This window comes from Cervus canadensis, chromosome 11 (assembly GCF_019320065.1).
Source record: "Cervus canadensis isolate Bull #8, Minnesota chromosome 11, ASM1932006v1, whole genome shotgun sequence".
Classification (NCBI taxonomy): domain Eukaryota; kingdom Metazoa; phylum Chordata; class Mammalia; order Artiodactyla; family Cervidae; genus Cervus; species Cervus canadensis.
This window is the reverse complement of record NC_057396.1, coordinates 39,889,719-39,909,327: the sequence shown is the minus strand read 5'-3', so window position 1 is coordinate 39,909,327 and position 19,609 is coordinate 39,889,719. Positions and strand designations below refer to the sequence as shown.

Genomic DNA, 19,609 nt, shown 5'->3' with positions numbered 1-19,609 from the left:
TAATTCTCCAAAAATGTATGGAAACACAACTGCTTGTACAGCTCTACAAATACATCATGAAACACAGGACCAATGAGGAGGCTTCCTGGTTAAATGAGAGGTTGTAGAAACCCAGGTCACTGAGACTCTGCTATTTAATGTGGACTCCTAAGCAGCAACTGAGAACAGAATTTGAGTGGCTAATTACAAATGAGCCCAGACTGACCTCATATCCTGAATGAGGGAGATTCTCAGGGGAGACATGACAGAGCTGGCATCAGACTTCCTCCGTTCTGAATCAAGAAATATTCCTAGAAAAAAAAGTTTTTGCTTAAGTCCAAACAGATCTGACTACTGAAATCGCTAACTACTCTTCTGATCTCTAACCACAAATTTCTAAAGAAAAAAAGCTGGTTACTTTGAAAACACTTTAATCAATCATTTCATGAACATTAAGTACCTATTAGGTACCAGATTTTATATATTTATGCATGCTGTATCACTTAATTCTCTAACAACTTATAAGACAGCCATGAACAATTATCACAGAGGAGAAAACTGAAATTCAGAGGAGAGCTGCTTTGCCCCCAGTCAGCAAGTAGCAAAGTTGGCACTGGAAGGAACACAGATCCTCTGGATCCTAATCCAACATGTTCTTATCATAATCCTTGGAAGCAGTGCTTCCACTCAGAGCTATACTCTTGTCCTATTCCTGCCTCAAATGGACTACAGAAAGACCAAGGGAATGTGTAAGGAATGCTTAGGACTTCTAGACACAATACCTGTATATCCCCATGTCTGGCCCAACGTTTAAAATTAGTATCTTCATCATTCAGTTGCTGAGACTTTCTGGCTACACTTTATCCCTTGGCAATAACTTCCGTGGCTTTCCTAAGAAGATTCTGTTCTCATATCCAGAAAGTGGACTCAAAAACTCCTTATGAGGTTACTCAGGGAGCTTTTGAATCTGGTTTTTTGCCAACTATTGATATTTTCCTCACGTGCAGTGAGTACTTGTTGAGATCAACTAGTTCAAGGGCAAAGCCAACAAACACTGAGTTCATGACTACCTTTTCACCTCCACTTAAAGTGATTTTTACCATTAGGACAAGAACATTTAAGAAAAATAAACAAACTCCCTGGCAGAGAGAGGAGAATGAGGGATGGTATGCAGAGGAGATGCTGCCAAGAAGAAAAGGAAGAAGGGAGACAGTCCTGGAAAAGACACTGCACGAGGTTATAAAGAACAGCAATCCAGGAGACAAGAGGCCTGACTCCTGATCTGGCCTCTTCTATCAATTCACTGTGTGATCTTAAGTAAATTCAACTCCTCTCTGGATCCCAGTTTCCACCTCCTGTAAAACAAGGGGGCTGAACTAGATGATTTCTGGGGTCCTTGCCAACTTTGATATTTTTATTAAATAGAAACAGAAAGCAACTTCAAGGGATCACGCACACCAGGCCTAGACTTTGAGAAGTTCCAAGGCAGGACACTGACAAACAGGCTCTCTTAATTGATAGGAAATCATCTCAATGCTCATCTCAGAGAAATAAAACAAAAGAGTCTGAAAACACCTGCTCCAAAAACAGGACATTAGTATCAATCCAAATTCATTTAAAATCCAAATTTATTCTAAGGGTGGCCTCTTAGTGATATAAATCTTCTATCTCACTAATCAAAAGTGTATAGAAACACATAATAAAAGCACACCCCACGGCCTTGGCATGCTCTGTGGTCCAAAGAGCCCTGTGGCTTAAACACTACAGATTGAAGGCTTCACTGATGTGGAACAGTCTGCTAAAGAGGATCACTTCAGTGGAGGATGGGAAAGTGAGTGAAGGGAGCTTACCCAGTGGTGCTGAGACCATCTTACCTGAGGTACTGAGGCTTCCTGGTGTGAGTTTTCTCTGCCGGTTTTCCTGATAATGTAACAGGTGGGACCACAAAGCTGATTTCCCCTGGAACCAATGCAAGAGAGAAATATCTATCAGTTTAGATTTATAAGGGCAAGTCATCTAGTGAGCAAAGTCAGAGATAATTTGAACATACAGATGTGGGCTTTTGCTAAAAAGTAGCTGTCCTGTTTTTTCTCTCAATATATGCCCATATGCAATGTATATAAATATATATCCCCTACTTAAAATTCAGGAGAAATACAAAGAATGGAAGGGAACAGAAAAAAGAAATGGTCCCCCACTGGGAATAGGAAGGACATGGTCAAAAAAAGAGCCTGAGAATGGACCAGTGGATAAGAAAGAAAAAAGCAAATAACCTATTAATCTCTAAATGGTCTGGTTGGTTGAAGATCAGCTTGGGTAGTGCATGATGGCTTTTGCAGAGGAACAGATACCCAGACTACAAGATTCTGTAACAGCTCCCAAATTTCCTAAAATATTTAAAAGCATTCCTGCCCTCTGCAGCCTAGGGAGAGTACATCATCACAAGGATGAGGATTTACTGTGGAAGCTATTTTGAAGAAGCCTGCAGAAGAGGTGGCTGGTACTTAACTGCACGTCTAAGATATACTACTGTCAACACAGCAGAACCTTGGCACTTGAAAATGTAAAAGCTGCCGCTTAAACTGTTGGAGACATGTAGTAGTTTGTCACTTTCAGTTCAGTTCGGTCACTCAGTAGTGTCTCCTTGCGACCCCATGAACTATATAGCACACCAGGCCTCCCTGTCCATCCCCAACTCCCAGAGTTTACTCAGACTCATGTCCATCGAGTTGGTGATGCCATCCAACCATCTCATCCTCTGTCGTCCCCCTCTCCTCCCGCCCTCAACCTTTCCCAGCATCAGGGTCTTTTCCAACGAGTCAGCTCTTTGCCTCAAGTGGCCAAAGTAACGGTACCTGAGCTTCAGCATCAGTCCTTCCAATGAATATTCAAGGTTGATTTCTTTTAGGATTGACCAATTTGACTGATCTCCCTGCTATCCGAGGATCTCTCAAGAGTCTTCTCCAGCATCACAGTTCAAGAGCATCAATTCTTTGGCACTCAGCTTTCTTTATAGTCCAACTCTCACATCCATACATGACTACTGGAAAAACCATAGCCTTGACAAGACAGACATTTGTTGGCAAAGTAGTGTCTCTGCTTTTTAATATGCTGTCTAGGAAAAGGAGTACATCAAGGCTGTATATTGTCACCCTGCTTATTTAACTTATATGCAGAGTACTTCATGAGAAATGCTGGGCTGGAAGAAGCACAAGCTGGAATCAAGATTGCCGGGAGAAATATCAATAACCTCAGATATGCAGATGACACCACCCTTATGGCAGAAATGAAGAGGAACTAAAGTCTCTTGATGAAAGTGAAAGAGGAGAGTGAAACAGTTGGCTTAAAGCTCAACATTCCGAAAACTAAGATCATGGCATCTGGTCCCATCACTTCATGAGAAATAGATGGGGAGACAGTGGAAACAATGTCAGACTTTATTTGCGGGGGTGGGGGGGGCTCTAAAATCACTGCAGATGGTGATTGCAGCCATGAAATTAAAAGACGCTTACTCCTTAAAGAAAAGTTATGACCAACCTAGATAGCATATTAAAAAGCAGAGACATTACTTTGCCAACAAAGGTCTATCTAGTCAAGGCTATGGTTTTTCCAGTGGTTATGTATGGATGTGAGAGCTGGTCTATGAAGAAAGCTGAGTGCTGAAGAATTGATGCTTTTGATCTGTGGTGTTGGAGAAGACCCTTGAGAGTCCCTTGGACTGCAAGGAGATGCAACCGGTCCATCCTGAAGGAGATCAGTCCTGGGTGTTCATTGGAAGGACTGATGTTGAAGCTGAAATTCCAATACTTTGGCCACCTCATGCGAAGAGTTGAGTCACTGGAAAAGACCCTGATGCTGGGAGGGGTTGGGGGCAGGAGGAGAAGGGGACAACAGAGGATGAGATGGCTGGATGGCATCACCGACTTGATGGACATGAGTGAGTCAACTCCAGGAGTTGGTGATGGACAGGGAGGCCTGGCGTGCTGCGATTCATGGGGTCGCAAAGAGTTGGACACGACTGAGCAACTGAACTGAACTGAACTGAACTAGGTTGATCGTAACTTTTCTTCCAAAGAGTAGGCGTCTTTTAATTTCATGGCTTGGGTCACCATCTGGAGTGATTCTGGAGCCCAAAAAAATAAAATCTGCCACTGTTCCACTGTTTCCCCATCTATTTGCCATGAAGTGATGGGACCGGATGCCATGATCTTAAGTTTTCTGAATGTTGAGCTTTAAGCCAACTTTTTCACTCTCCTCTTTCACTTGCATCAAGAGGCTCTTTAGTTCTTCTTCACTTTCTGCCATAAGGGTGGTGTCATCTGCATATCTGAGGTTATTGATATTTCTCCTGGCAATCTTGATTCCAGCTTGTGCTTCATTCAGCCCAGCGTTTCTCATGATGTACTCTGCATATAAGTTAAATAAGCAGGGTGACAATATACAGCCTTGACGTACTCCTTTTCCTATTTGGAACCAGTCTGTTGTTCCATGTCCAGTTCTAACTGTTGCCTCCTGACCTGCATACAGGTTTCTCAAGAGGTAGGTCAGGTGGTCTGGTATTCCCATCTCCTGAAGAATTTTCCACAGTTTACTGTGATCCACACAGTCAAAAGCTTTGGCATAATCAATAAAGCAGAAATAGATGTTTTTTTTGGAACTCTCTTGCTGTTTCGATGATCCAGCAGATGTTTTCAATTTGATCTCTGGTTCCTCTGCCTTTCCTAAAATCAGCTTGAACATCTGGAAGTTCATAGTTCACATATTGCTGAAGCCTGGCTTAGAGAATTTTGAGCATTTTGTAACTAGCCTATGAGATGAGTGCAATTGTGCAGTAGTTTGAGCATTCTTTGGCATTGCCTTTTTTGGGGATTGGAATGAAAACTGACCTTTTCCAATCCTGTGGCCACTGCTGCATTTTTCAAATTTGCTGGCGTATTGAGTGCAGCACTTTCACAGCTTCATCTTTTAGGATCTGAAATAGCTCAGCTGGAATTCATCACCTCGACTAGCTTTGTTTGTAGTGATGCTTCCTAAGGCCCACTTGACTTTACATTCCAGGATGTCTGGCTCTAGGTAAGTGATCACACCATCGTGATTATCTGGGTCATGAAGATCTTTTTTGTATAGTTCTTCTGTGTATTCTTGCTACCTCTTCTTAATATCTTCTGCTTCTGTTAGGTCCATACCATTTCTGTCCTTTATTGTGCCCATCTTTGAATGAAATGTTCCCCTGGTATCTCTGATTTTCTTGAAGAGATCTCTAGTCTTTCCCATTCTGTTGTCTTCCTCTATTTCTTTGCACTGATCACTGAGGAAGGCTTTCTTATCTCTCCTTGCTATTCTTTGTAACTCTGCATTCAAATGGGTATATCTTTCCTTTTCTCTGTTGCTTTTCACTTCTCTTCTTATCACAGCTATTTGTAAGGCCTCCTCAGACAGCCATTTCGCTCTTTTGCATTTCTTTTTCTTGGGGATGGTCTTGATTCCCGTCTCCTGTACAATGTCACGAATCTCCATCCATAGTTCATCAGGCACTCTGTCAGATCTAGTCCCTTAAATCTATTTGTCACTTCCACTGTACAATCGTAAGGGATTCGATTTAGGCCATACCTGAATGGTCTAGTGGTTTTCCCTACTATCTTCAATTTAAGTCTGAATTTGGCAATTAGGAGTTCATGATCTGAGCCACAGTCAGCTCCTGGTCTTGTTTTTGCTGACTGTATAGAGCTTCTCCACCTTTGGCTGCAAAGAATAAAATCAATCTAATTTCAGTGTTGACCATGTGGTGATGTCCATGTGTAGAGTCTTCTCTTGTGTTGTTGAAAGAGGGTGTTTGCTATGACCAGTGCATTCTCTTGGAAAAACTCTATTGACCTTTGCCCTGCTTCATTCTGTACTCCAAGGCCAAATTTGCCTGTTACTCGAGGTGTTTCTTTACTTCCTACTTTTGCATTTTGTCATTTCACGAAGACACAAATCTGAACAGCATTGTCAAGCCTGATGTTAAGGGAGCAATTTGCTTATAAAGTAAGTGAGCCCAGTTGGTCACCTAACAACTGCTTTGTTTCCTTAGTCTAGTCATCCTTCTGTACAGAAACCCTTGTCTCTATGTTAACTTGTTACAGGATTAAAAATTTTACTTCAGGTTCATGATAAATATTCTTACATAGCAGATATAATATAAATGTAGTATAATTTTAATTATAGGATTTATTATGGTCATTTTACAAGTGATTTAGTGCTATATTTTACAAGAGTAATAATGACAGAAACTACCATGTCTTGACATTTTCTATGAACTAAGCACTATGTTAAAAGTTTAAAATATAATATTTTATTTAATGCTTCCAACAATCCTACAATGTAGGTACCTCTATCCTCATTTTCTTTAGAAAAGAACAAACTGAGAATCAACTAAGTAACTTGTAAAAGATCATACAACTAGTAAGTAGAATACTGGGACGCAAGTTTAAGTACAGCTAATACTAGAACCATTACTGTTAACAATGATGCTATACGGGGAGCTTCCGAAAGACAGCACTGAACTTCTGAAGCTTATTTTCTGAAGAAAATTTTACATTTGGGAATGAATGTGGGGAATTAAGTCTCAAGATTTTTCCCATGAGAATATGAAGGATCTGTTTTATTTTTATCCACCAATTAACCTGATTTGGGGTGGGGGGGGAAATCAAGCATTTGAATGGGAAAAATCCCCCATCTACAGATCAGCAAGCTGTTGACATGAACTTTCTGTATGTTTGGATTTCCTACAAGATTTAACCAACTTAAAACCCAACAACCTTAATGGCAGTTTTTAAAAAAACACACAACTAGAAAAGACCATTTTTTAAATTCACTGAAATACCAAATGTTTGAGAAAACAGATGTTCAACAAAATCAATGAGACTTACAATTCTTACATTGTTACGAACTGGCATATTAATACTATATAAGTAGAAAACAATATGAGAGCTCAAAATATTCACGATCTTTGATTTAGTTAATTCAACTTCTAGAAACCCATATATCCATCCATTTACCAAAACCATTATAGCTCCTGAAAAAGCAGAGACTGCCTTATTCATCACTGTATCCCCTAAATCTAGGCAGACTAAGAAGGCAGCCTCCTTTAACACAACTCTCTGGATGTGACACAGAAATACAGCTGGTCACCAGAGTCCTCACATGTAATGATGCCAAAGAGCCAAAGGCAAGAGCAACACCAGCCACAGTGCCAGAAGGACACCCAGGCGCTCAGTGATTGCAAAGGGGCTGACTGGGACTTCAAGATTCACAATACAGCCCAACTACCCATTTGGGAATGTGGCCAAACAATATATAGCACCAGATTCTCCAAGACTGTCACACACATGAAAGATGAGAAACAACCCCTTTTCACTGACCAGTCCTGAAATGGCAGCAGTTACTAAACCAGTATGAAAAAACCAAACCTCAGAAAAATATACTAAAGGAAGTCCATATCCTTGGAAAATGTCACTGGAAGCCAAAGTGAGTGGTGAGGTTAACACAGGTTCTTATGAGGACTTGCTGTAGGCAGCCTTTCAGGCAGGCAGCTGGTAACAAACTGAGTTTGCGTTCTCTTTGACTTTCTCAGCAGGTAAGTAGTTGTTCAACAAGGTGCCCCCAGAGGGGACTGAGATGATCACATGATTGAGGGGACCAGGGAGCCAGGTTATAATCCCTGGACTGAAAGGTAACTGAAGAATTTCTCAGCAGGAGAGAAAAGTGGTCTAAACGAAGGTTAACAAAATGGAGGCCTAAGGAGAACACACTGTAGGGATTTCAATCCCCAGCTGAACATGTGTCCCTGCCAGAAGGCACAGAACTTCAATTCCTTCTGTGACACTGTCAGTGCTTCACATTTAGAGCTCCAAAAGCAGAATTCAGAACAAAATGGAAGCTCAACTGAAAAGTTCCCACTATTCTGTACTGGTTGCTCACCAGTAAGTAGCCTCTGTCTATCCAGACTGAGAGGGGGATCAAACGGGCTCCAAACAATATTCCCCAGGCTGTGGGAATTCCTAAAGGATACGGTTGCAAAGCCTCAAGGGACAAGTTTAAGACACCTGTGATGATATGGTATTACTATTTGTTAATGCCTAACTCCCTGAAGACTTTTATGGAGAATAAAGTTTGGGGGGTAGGGTGGGGGGAGCATATATTTTACTAAAAAACAAAGAGCTCAACTATATTGCCAGGCTTGCTAAACTTAAAAGAAAATGATAAAATGATCATATATAGTCTACTCATTTATTACAGAGAAAAGGAAAGAAACATAAATCCATCACGTAGAACCTGGACTAATAAGGGTTACTGTATGTTGCATACCTACCACATGCCAGGTACTTTTTTTTTTTCAACCATATCTAATTATCATAACAACCCTGAAAGCTAGGTTTTATTAACTCTGTAGTATAGATAAGGAAGATGAGACTCAGAAATTGCAAGTCACTTAAAGTTATCAAGAGGAGCTAGGAAAAACCAAGTCTTTCTGATTCCAATGCCTATAGTGTTGCTACTCTACTACAAAACTCTCAACATTTTAGGGATGTGATACACAATTATTAACATTTTTAAAAGCTTATGTTTTAAAGCTTACTTTTAAAAGTCACAGTGCTGTTCTTAACACTGATAAATCAGAAATAAGATAATCAATAATAAAGGATTGATTTAAGTACTGCACATCTATACAGTGAAAACAGTAATTAAAACTGAACTTTTAGAAGAAGAATAACCACAAACATTTTTAGAGAACCTCCCAGATAACAGGCTCTGAACTTAGTGCTTCACACAAATTATCTTTTCAAATCTTCATAAGAGTTCTATGGAGGTGTGTTCTTTTACAATTCCATCATGGACACGAGGAAAGAGAATCTTACAGAAGATAGGTACCGTGCTCAGTTTCACAGACCATAAGCAGGAATTAAACCAGGACTATCTGATTTATAGTCTCAGCTCTTAAATACTTACTACACTATCACCCAAGTTAGTTAAGAACATGGAGAAGACATTCTGAGGCAAGAAAAAACAAGTTCCAAAATATTATGTATAGGATGATCCTATTTGAATTGGAAAAAAAAAAACCCTTTGTTGAGACATAATTCATATTACCATAAAATTGACACTTATTAGGTGTACAATTTTCTGTACCAAAAAATCAATTTCAAATCTCACTCCACAAGCACCACGTGCCATTCTTCAAAGCCAGCCAGCTGGAAAAGTGGGGAAACTAGTATGCAAAAACAGGAAGACAGTCTGCTCAAAAGGGAGAGGCCAGACATTCATTACCTGTTTCACCTGTAGCCCATGACTCCAAATCCTTTCCAGCAGGTCACAAAGACTGGCAATCAAGGTATTCTCTTCTACCCCTGTGATGTTCACTTCCCCATGTCCTAGTTCCACAGCCTCTCGCCCCATCTTCTCCACCAGCATCCTCTTGGTCTATAAAAAATCAGTCGGTAAGATAAGACACCCACAAGTCAGCCAGATCACATTCAACGAGACAGGCTTGTGGCCACCTGCCAGGTACATCTGTTGGGCTGAGAGGAAGACCCACAGGTAAAGAGGGTGTTTATTTTTCACCATATCGGTCAGGTTATATAGTAAAGTGCCTTCTTTAAAGAAGATAAAAACACAGAAATCACTGACTGTGGGCATGTGATCTCATCACTCTGGATTCAGTTTTTTTACTTATGAGATGAGAAGAGTTGAATAAAACCCTTTGGTCATGCTCACCTCAGACATTCTCTGCTTCTCATTGCCTAACTGACCTTTTAAACAAATCTTTAAAGGCATTTAATCCTAGAAATATATCTGAAGTACCTGCCAAGGGGATAAAAAGTTGAGGAGTAATTTACTTTTAGGTTAAAAAATTTTCATGTGCTCACTGTAAAACAAAAACCATGCTGTATAATGATAATTGCAGGTTTCATTACTATGTGCCAGGCACTGTACTAAGTATAACATTACCTCAGTTAAGCCAAATAGCTCTGTAAGAAGTTATTATTTTTCACAATTTATTGATAATGAAATTGAGGTCAGAGAACTTAAGTAACTTGCCCAAATTCACACAGCACAGTAGCAGCACATCTGGTCTTTGAATCTAAAGCTGCCTGAATATTGAATCCAAGTTCTTAAGGAAGATTTAATCATGTTATAAATGTGTGACATATAAAAATCTGAGCAAGGAAAAAAATCACCCCATACTCTACCTTGCAGAAGCAACAACTCTCAACACTTTGGCATACTTCTTTTCCAGTGCTACTATTTTTAACATTTTTATTGTGAAATATATCTCATATACATACACATATGTGTTTATGTGAGTATATACTATTAGACTAACATGACCTAAGTTAAGGAAAAAAAATAATGCCCATCTATACCTTTGAAGAACCCTATGTGCCTTCTCCAATCACCTTCCCACTCTAGAAGTGATCACTGTCCTGACTTACACAATAAAACTACAGAAAAGCAAAGAAATGATTAACAATGTAGTTTCTTTTCTCTTCTTTTTCACTCAACTTTATGTCTGTGATATTCATGCACACTGAACAGATCTGTTGTGCAATTTAAAATATGTTAAGATGATAAATCTCATGCTGCATTCTTAGCACACACAAAAAAAATTGCAAAAGAATATAAGGAAATTTTTGGAAGTGACAGACATCCTGATTGTGCTAGTGGTATCACCAGTATATGCATATGGATATACATATACCTATGGCCAATCTGTGTTGCTATATGGCAGAAAACAATATTGTAAAGCAATTATTCTCCATTTAAAAATAAATTTTAAAAAATTTTAAAATCACCTATAGATACCTCAAAAAAAATGATCAAGACATATACATAAATGTGTGCCATTTTTAATACAGCAATTACATCTCAATAAAATACCTTTTAAAAAATTACTATTCCTATAGAATGGCAAAAAACATGCCAACAGCAAACAAACTGAGTAACACGTTTTGGTCTGACACACAGTAGGCACTCAGTGAGCTCTTTTGTTTCTAGACACATGAGGTCAGTGTCATCAGATTAAATTAGAGGGGCAAAAACAGTTGCCTATGTGTAAAATGAATCTGTTGACAATTTAACCATATTAAAACTAATGATTTTAAGTAAGTAACACAAGATGTCTAAAATTAAAAACTACCACTGTCTCTCAGCTTTAAAGAATACATATTAAATTTTTATCAAGCAAACTATGCTTGCTATCAATGTTACATTTTATGTAAAACAACTACATCTAACTCCAAGTTAACAGGATCTTAACATTAGTACTATATCATTATATTAATAATATTTTAAAAATCAAGAGAAGAATGGTCAGCGCTAAGCCTTGGTCTCCACTTTGGCTGCCAAGGAAAATACACATTCAGAAGAGTCCACAGCTCACCTTGTTGCGACATTCCTTCAGCAGACCTTCCACAAACTTCCAGTTGGTCTGGGCAATCACTGACGGGGAGAGGTTGGACAGTTTGGGCTGGCGGATGGTGCTGCCCATATTCCTGGCTTCCTGGATGTACTTCTAAAGCAAAAGGAAAAATCAAAAACTTTGTGCCCATGCATACAAATCACAGGCAACCAGTACAGATGGGTGCCTGAAGAGGGCACTATCACCCTGCACTATCTTACTGCCTCATTCTTAGGCTCAGGGCAAAGTTTAAAAAGCAACACTTGTATCTTAGGGGAAACTAAGAGAACAGGGTGAATTCTGCTTTTTCTGACATAAAGCACTCCATGAGTGCTGGAATTATCTTGGCTTTAATGACACAAAAGGTAAAAAACACACAGCTGCAACATGTATGAGTGTGCAAACTCCTATGTGTGAACAAACCAACTCTAATCTCAGAGTACTATTGAGAAAAATCACTTTCCCCATCAAGCTGGGAGGAATTTAATCCCTCTGCTCATATCAAAGATATCCATCTTTGCTAAACTGTTGTAAAGTTGTCTCTGACTTTTTTGTGACCCCATGGACTGCAGCACGCCAAGCTCCCCTGTTCTTCACTATCTCCTGGAGTTTGCTCAGATTCATATCCATTGAGTCAGTGACGCTAATCATCTCATCACCTGCCGCTCCCTTTAGCTTTCATCTTTAATCTTTCCCAGCATCAGGGTCTTTTCCAATGAGTCCACTCTTTGCATCAAGTGGCCAAAGCAGTGGAGCTTCAGCATGAGTTCTTCCAATGAATATTCAGGGCTGACTTCCTTTAGGATTGACTGGTCTGATCTCTTAGCTGTCCAAGGGACTCTCAAGAGTCTTCTCCAGTACCACCATTTGAAAGCATCAATTTTTCAACACTCAGCATTCCTTATGGTCCAACACTCACATTCATACACTACTACTGGAAAAACCACAGCTTTGACTAGACGGACCTTTGTTGGCAAAGTGATGTCTCTGGCTTTTTAATATGCTATCTAGGTTTGTCATAGCTTTTCTTCCAAGGAGTAAGCGTCTTTTAATTTCATGGCTGCAGTCACCATCTGCAGTGATTTGGGAGCCCAAGAAAGTAAAATCTGTCACTGCTTCCACTTTTTCCCCACCTATTTGCCATGAAGTGATAGGACCAGATGCCATGATCTTAGTTTTTTAAATGTTGAGTTTTAAGCCAGCTTTTTCAGTCTCCTCTTTCACTTTCATCAAGAGGCTCTTTAGTTCCTCTTCACTTTCTGCCATTAGCGTAGTATCATCCGCATATCTGAGGTTGCTGATATTTCTCCTGGCAATCTTGATTCCAGCTTGTGATTCACCCAGTCCAGCATCTTGCATGAAGTACTCTTGCATGTGTGCACACTCAAAACAACTGTATTTTCTGCTTTTCTATAATTTGCTGGTGATTCCCTACATGCTGTCTGTTTTAACACAGAACCCACATCAATGCAATTAACTGTTCACTGACACCTTCTCGGAACCCCAATTTCATAACCAACATTTGTACTCAACTTCTTTCTTGCCCATGTTTATTCCAGAAGTACAATTCTGTCCGTTCTATCTTCTGGCCCCTCATTCTGCCCCTACTACCAACCCTCAAGACTAGGCTTCAATTACTATCACCTGCACCACTGCTAGGAGAAGGCAATGGCAACCCACTCCAGTACTCTTGCCTGGAAAATCCCATGGATGGAGGAGCCTGGTAGGCTGCAGTCCATGGGGTCGCAAAGAGTCAGGCACGACTGAGCGACTTCACTTTCACTTTTCACTTTCATGCATTGGAGAAGGAAATGGCAACCCATTCCAGTGTTCTTGCCTGGAGAATCTCAGGGACGGGGGAGCCTGGTGGGCTGCCGTCTAAGGGGTCGCACAGAGTTGGACACGACTGAAGCGACTTAGCAGCAGCACTACTGCCATCTGCTTCCTAACTTGCTAGCTACCTCCAGTACCTCTTGCTTCCAAAATATTCTGCCCACGGTCTCCTTTACACAATCCACCACCACACTTTGGGTCCTGCCATCTCCTCTACTTGCAATGCTCATCTTTGTTCCTAACAATCCTATCATCCTCAAGACTAAAAGAGATGCTAGTTCCTCTAGGCAGTCTTGTTTGAGATTATCCCGGACAGAATTTCTCTAATCAGTAATCAAACACTGGCATGCCTCCCATACAGCTCTTTCAAAAGACTCTTCTACTAAAGACAGTTGCATACCTGCCTTTGTCCCCTTAATAAACTGGCATTCCCTGAGGACAAGGCTATCTCCTTGTCATTTTTATATTTCAAAGTGTTTACTATAGTGATTTTGACCAAGAAAACGTGCTCAATAAACCCTGCTGAAAGAAATACTATGGAGGTTAGGTGGAAGCCCTAGAGGAGACTTTAAAAATAACACCCACACCCTACACCCATTATGCCTTCCTCACAAAAACACTAAGTACAACTGTGCCCTATAAACCAGCAGTTTAAAATTCATGACCATACTTTGCAATTTTAATTTATTCATATTTAAAAAACAGCAAAAGCAAAATATTTTCCCATCCACTGTGGTGCTAGACATATATAAAAATAATATGCTTTACTTGACTTTGTATAAAATGCAAACTTCAGGGTCTTTTCTTAAAGAGAAGTTGCTGAAATAGGTTTCTGAAGCTTAAGCTCCATTTTCACAACTTCATTGCAACTCAGTAAGGCAGGCTCTGCAACTTGAGGTTTATAACTAGAAACTTTATTGGGAACAAGTTATAGCAGTGCTGAAAAACTCTGCTTACAAGCAATGAGGACTCAGGTCAATTCAAGAATCCTCAATCCCCAGGCACCTGATAATAATATTCCCTTGGCTCCTCTGAGAAAAAAGTCAAGATTACCTCTTTTAAATTAAGATGAAGAAAAAAAATCGGTAAAAAAGGCTTCTCCTCCCCAGGTTCAGAGATTTATAGCATTACCCCAAGTTCAGCTTTTCCTCCATCTCACTCTAACAAATTAACTTATTTTCTATCATACCAGACACACACAAAAGCCTCAAGAATTTTCAAAGGAATTTTTCCAAGTTGCAGAATCTTATCTCCTGATGTTCCTGTCACCCCTACCACTCTCCCTACACCTGGGAGAGAGTGAGTATCGTGCATGAGTGACTACTGAAACAACAGTGAAAGGCTTTCTTCCAAGTATTGGGAGTATCACTAAACACGAGTGCAAGTCTGGCTCAGAGAGAGGATGCACGTGGTTAGTGGCTGCTGCCACCTGTGAACCACTGTACATTCTAGATTTGTCACAAGCCAGGCCCATATCAGGTATCAGGAACTAACTCATTATTAACTCTTCCCTGTGGGAAGGATGTCTGAATCAGATCAGAGACCAAGGACATAAGAAAGAGGAGGGTACAGCACGGTAACAGAGTCATTTCTTATCATTCTCAAGGTATCTTACCTCTCTCTGGTCATTGTCTAAACGCAGGTGTTCTGTGTGCTGCTTCTGCCGGTCTTTACGCCTCCACTGGGCAGGAGCATTCCTTTTTGTCCATCTGACAGAATCAAAGCAGACAATTAAGAATATTCTGCTAAGAAAGTAAGGTCAACTTACAGGAGAAAACTTAAACAGCTAGGAACCAATGGGAAGCTACCAAGAAGTCACCAGAGGTAGCTCAGAAACCTTGATATAAGGGCAGCTTAAAGATCAGTGACTGGGCAATAAGGAGATATCTTTCCATGGAATCGAGATGTTCTCTCTCTTGAAACATCTACAGAAACTTCACTTGCAGATCCAAAGCTATTTTCACTCATCTCTGCCTGGCCTCCGACAAACTTATCTCCAAAAGTTAACAAAGAAAAATTCTGCTAAGTTACTGGGTTTCAGGTCAGACTCCAATTATTTCAACCACCACTTACTCTACTCCACCGCTTACAGCGCTAGCTAGGTGCTGTCTGGGTCCAGTTATGAGATTTGCAGATGATTTCAACCCATCTGCGGTCTGGCCTTTTACAGCTGCTGATACATGGAGCTATCCCAATTTGCACAGTGGAGACGAGAGCTGATGATGCTCTGTCACCTGTTTCCTTGTTTAAACAAGTGAACAACCTGGACAGTTTGTATCTTCTCCACATCTGCTTTACAAAAGTCAAGGTTTCCTAGAAATAACAGTCTAGGTCCAGATACTGTATGACCACTGTGATCTGGGAGCTAGACCAGGGAATCTCTGGGGTTGACTCACTTGTTGCTGGCTGGCCCAGTGGAAAGTACGTCAGACTGCAGCTTAGGGAAGAAGCCCGGCTCATACTTCCCCTGTCCAATCTTCATGTCAAGTAAATGGGGGTGAACCGCAGTATGATCAATTTTTGCCAGTCGCAGCTCAATTGCTTTCTCTGGATAAGAGTGAAAAAGAAAGTCTACTACTTTAAAAAATGTATCAAATTCTGGGCAATAAAACAAGTCTCAATAAATCTAAAATAACTTCAATCAGACAAAGTAAGTCCTGTGACCAACAACAATCATTAATACCTTAAAACTAAATAACACATTTCTAAATAAACCAGCGGTCATAAATCAAAAAAGGAAATAAAAGTATTTTGAGCTAAATAAAAAGGAAAACACAAAATAACAAAATTTGTGGAACTTCATTCTTTAAAAAAGAATTTCCAAGATCCCATCTAAGTGTCACGTTTTAAAGAATCTCTAAAAAGTTGCCATTAGCTATGTGTTTACCATTTTCCAATCAGACTGATTCAAGAAACTGAGATGTCCATGCAGAATGAGATGAGATAGCTGAGCTACTCTAGGCTAGAAATTTGAAGCCAGCGGGAAGAACCCTGAATGAGCATTGCTGGAGTACGTATCTCAGGAATATACCAATGGCATTACTCCTGGGAACAGAGTGTGTAGTTGCATGGAGGGTCTTTGATACTCATTTTTCTGAAATGAGTCACAGAAATGAGGGTTAGTTAGCTCTCCTTCCATATCCCAAACCCCACATTCTAACAAGACCACAAGAATTCATGTTCTGGCCACAAATGAGACCATATCAGTATTACATGTAATTCATATCAGTATTTGGTGTTCCACAAATGAATTACAGATGGGCTGAGGACTGACTGCTTCAACCTCTGGGCAGGAGAACAAGGCCTCAAGTCACTACAGCCTCTCATTTTAGTCCCCAGTATAAGCAGACTCCTCCCTTTAGTCCCACAATGTTACACTAAGTCGCTTCTGTTGTGTCTGACTCTTTGTGACTCTATGAACTATAGCTTGCCAGGCTCTTCTGTCCATGGGATTCTCCAGGCAAGAATACTGGAGTGGGTTGCCATTTCCTCCCCCAGGGGATCTTCCTGACACAAGGATCAAACCTGCATCTTTTATGCCTCCTGTATTAGCAGGCAGGCTCTTTACCACTAGCGCCACCTGGGAAGCCCTCTGAAACCACAGAGCTATCTACAAAAGCAGGCTCCTGCTCTGGACACTCTTGGCTGAAGAAACAGACACACACCCAGGCAGGCCAGCTCTGCACACAGCACCAAGGCACACGTGTGCGGGCATGCAATCCCTGCTCCGTGGGGGACCAGCCTGACCAGCTCTAATGGGCAGACCTGGAGGACACTTCAGGATGTGGGTCTCCTGGGAAGAGGACATGCATCCTGACCAGGCAGGCCCAAATTCAAGGCTTCTTGGCCTTAAGTGGTAGACCTAGGCTCTCAAAGTCATATATAAATATTGTCACTTTCAAGTGTAACACAACATGAAAAGATTGGGAAGTCCTGCTTTAAAGTGATGGTTTAGGAGATCACTTTGCTCCCCAGGACCAAAGCCTTAAGCAGGGTTCTAGAATCTGAAACTGGATGTGCTCTAGGAGGCAAAGATGACTATGTCAGAGTACTCCACCTGTATGGGCAACATGTCCTCAAGACTTGGCCAAGAGGACTATCATCTTAATGAAAGGCCTGGAGCATGAGCTGAAAGATAAAGTCAGAAGGCTACCAAGCATAAGGTTGAGGAAGCCAGGACATTGTCCAAACTGTCACCACTTGTATCTTCAAAACCTAAAAAAATGCCTGGCACATTCATTCATTCAGTAAGTAAGTACTTACCATACACTGGGCACGAAAATTTCTGTTTAGTAAATGAACAAACAAAACATACCAATAAGCTACAAGGACACTGAATATCACTCATGGAAGTGAGCACACTACTTAATTTGACACCTCAGGCTGAGACTATTCTCTAGCTAAAGTGATCCAGACAGAATCTCTGTAAACAAAAAGGTATACTCCACCATGCAAGTAGCAAACAACTTTTAACATCTATATGTTCTAGGTACAATGTTAGAGGACTGGGAGTAAGACAATGAGTAAATACAGTCCCAGATCTTAAATTGCTCCCTGATAATGATACCTCAGAACAGAGATTATAAAGGGGAGGCAAGAACAAGGCACCACAGAGCTTAGCAAAGAAATCAACTTAGCCTGAGCACATCAGAGAAGGCTTCAGAGGAAGAGAAACATCAGCTGGATTTCTGTTAGCAGCTTACTTACCCATAACTCACTCATCCCTTCTTTCTTGCTAACAGAATCTCAATACAGTTTGGGCTAATATTACACCAGGTCAATACTCACTTTCATAGTCTCCCTCGCACTTAACGGTAGTCACATAATACGCTTTTATGAGACAACAGAAGCTGTTGGGAATTTCTGGGAAAGCTTTTGCTTTCTGATATAAGAGGGAAAAAACAGCTGGCATCAACTTTCCCCTTTGCCCTGAATGTGAACATAGAAGGCCTCTTGTAACAATGAGGCAATAAGCATGAATATAATAAAAGTCAACATGTTAAGGATATCAGAGTGAAAAGATAGAATTTCATTTCCTACATTGCTGAGCAGCCGAACAACCACCAATTCTGCCCTTCTTGATAATTTGAGAACAATAACCCCCATTTATTTAATGTGCTGCTAATTAGATTCTCTAGTACTTACAGCAGGACCCATTCTTAACTGACACAGTGTTGAAGGATGAGAAAAAGTATGCCAGGCAAAAAAGAGGAAAGCATTACAGGCAATGGGAACAACTTATGCAAAAGGAGAAAACAAGAGAAAGAAGCTGACATGTTTAGGAATAAGGACATGTTAGTGATATAATCCAAGAGGCTAGAAAGCTAGCAACAAGGAGGCCTCACTTGCTTCATCCACAGTGGTACACTTCTGGTACATGGATGTGCGCAGAGTAGGTGTCCGAACATTCAACAGCCTGATCTTGTCTACTCGGGAGTCAAACACCCGGAGCACAGGATCTTTATCATCATCATCATGACACATGATTTTGTTGTCAATGAAAGAAGCAAACATCTGAGTCTCCAAGAATCTTGAGAGGAAAGGCAGGTAGGGCTCAGGCTGATCTGACAGAAAAGATGCCTGGTGGAACCAAAAGGAAACAGAGAGTCATCGAGAGGGAAGAGGTCATGTCAGCCTCAATCAACCAAGCCTACATACCCATGGGATTCAGTAGGTTAATTGTTCTCTGAAGCTTCCCAGGTCTTTATAAAAAGCAAAGCACAAAACCTCTTCATCATTTTAAAAAATTTATATATTTCAGATATCCTGAAACTTTGACACACTGGCCTAAACTTACTCAGGTAACCTACTGTGGCAATTAACGTTCCCAGAATCCTAATGTTCAACCTGCATGTGCATCTTTGCCTAAAAGACTGAAGGTAAATCACCTGATAGCAAAAACCAGCACTCTGCTCTAAAGCAACCACATTTTACCAACATCACAAGGACCAAGAACTTGTTTCCAGCATGTTTTATGGAAGAAAACCTCATCTTCAGTCACATCTTTAAGAGTCTCACATGTTCTCATTTCTTACCACCTCCCCAGCAGGACTATATTAATACTTACTTTATCAAAATTTTGCATCTGCTCCCTGTTGGTAAACCAGGACTCCTTATCCTGGCTGGGCTGAATGACAAACACCTCATAATCTGCAAACATCTGAGTGAAACGATTTGCAAAAACTTCCCGGATCTGAATGTTTAGCTGGTAAATTCTGAGTTCTTCTTCATCACACTGAACTTTGAGATCCTTATTACTGCTGGGGTCATCACGAACTTCCAGCTACAAAAACAAAACAAAATAAAACAGTTGAGAACACCAAAATTTTTCTTTTTATCCCAAAGAAAGGCAACTCA

The 19,609-nt window shown here is 40.6% G+C and overlaps 1 protein-coding gene across 2 annotated transcripts in view; it reads right to left on the bottom strand.

Moving 5' to 3' along the window:
- DENND5A (DENN domain containing 5A) overlaps positions 1–19,609 on the bottom strand; it is a 92,594-nt gene that overhangs the window by 11,467 nt on the left and 61,518 nt on the right. For both annotated transcript variants that reach the window (XM_043480971.1, XM_043480972.1), the window contains exons 7-14: positions 19,320–19,535; positions 18,598–18,832; positions 15,649–15,799; positions 14,868–14,961; positions 11,402–11,533; positions 9,289–9,441; positions 1,854–1,938; positions 206–290 (exon numbers count right to left, since the gene is read on the bottom strand). In XM_043480971.1, the coding sequence (XP_043336906.1) occupies positions 206–290; positions 1,854–1,938; positions 9,289–9,441; positions 11,402–11,533; positions 14,868–14,961; positions 15,649–15,799; positions 18,598–18,832; positions 19,320–19,535 (1,151 nt within the window). The remainder of the gene's footprint in view (positions 1–205; positions 291–1,853; positions 1,939–9,288; positions 9,442–11,401; positions 11,534–14,867; positions 14,962–15,648; positions 15,800–18,597; positions 18,833–19,319; positions 19,536–19,609) is intronic.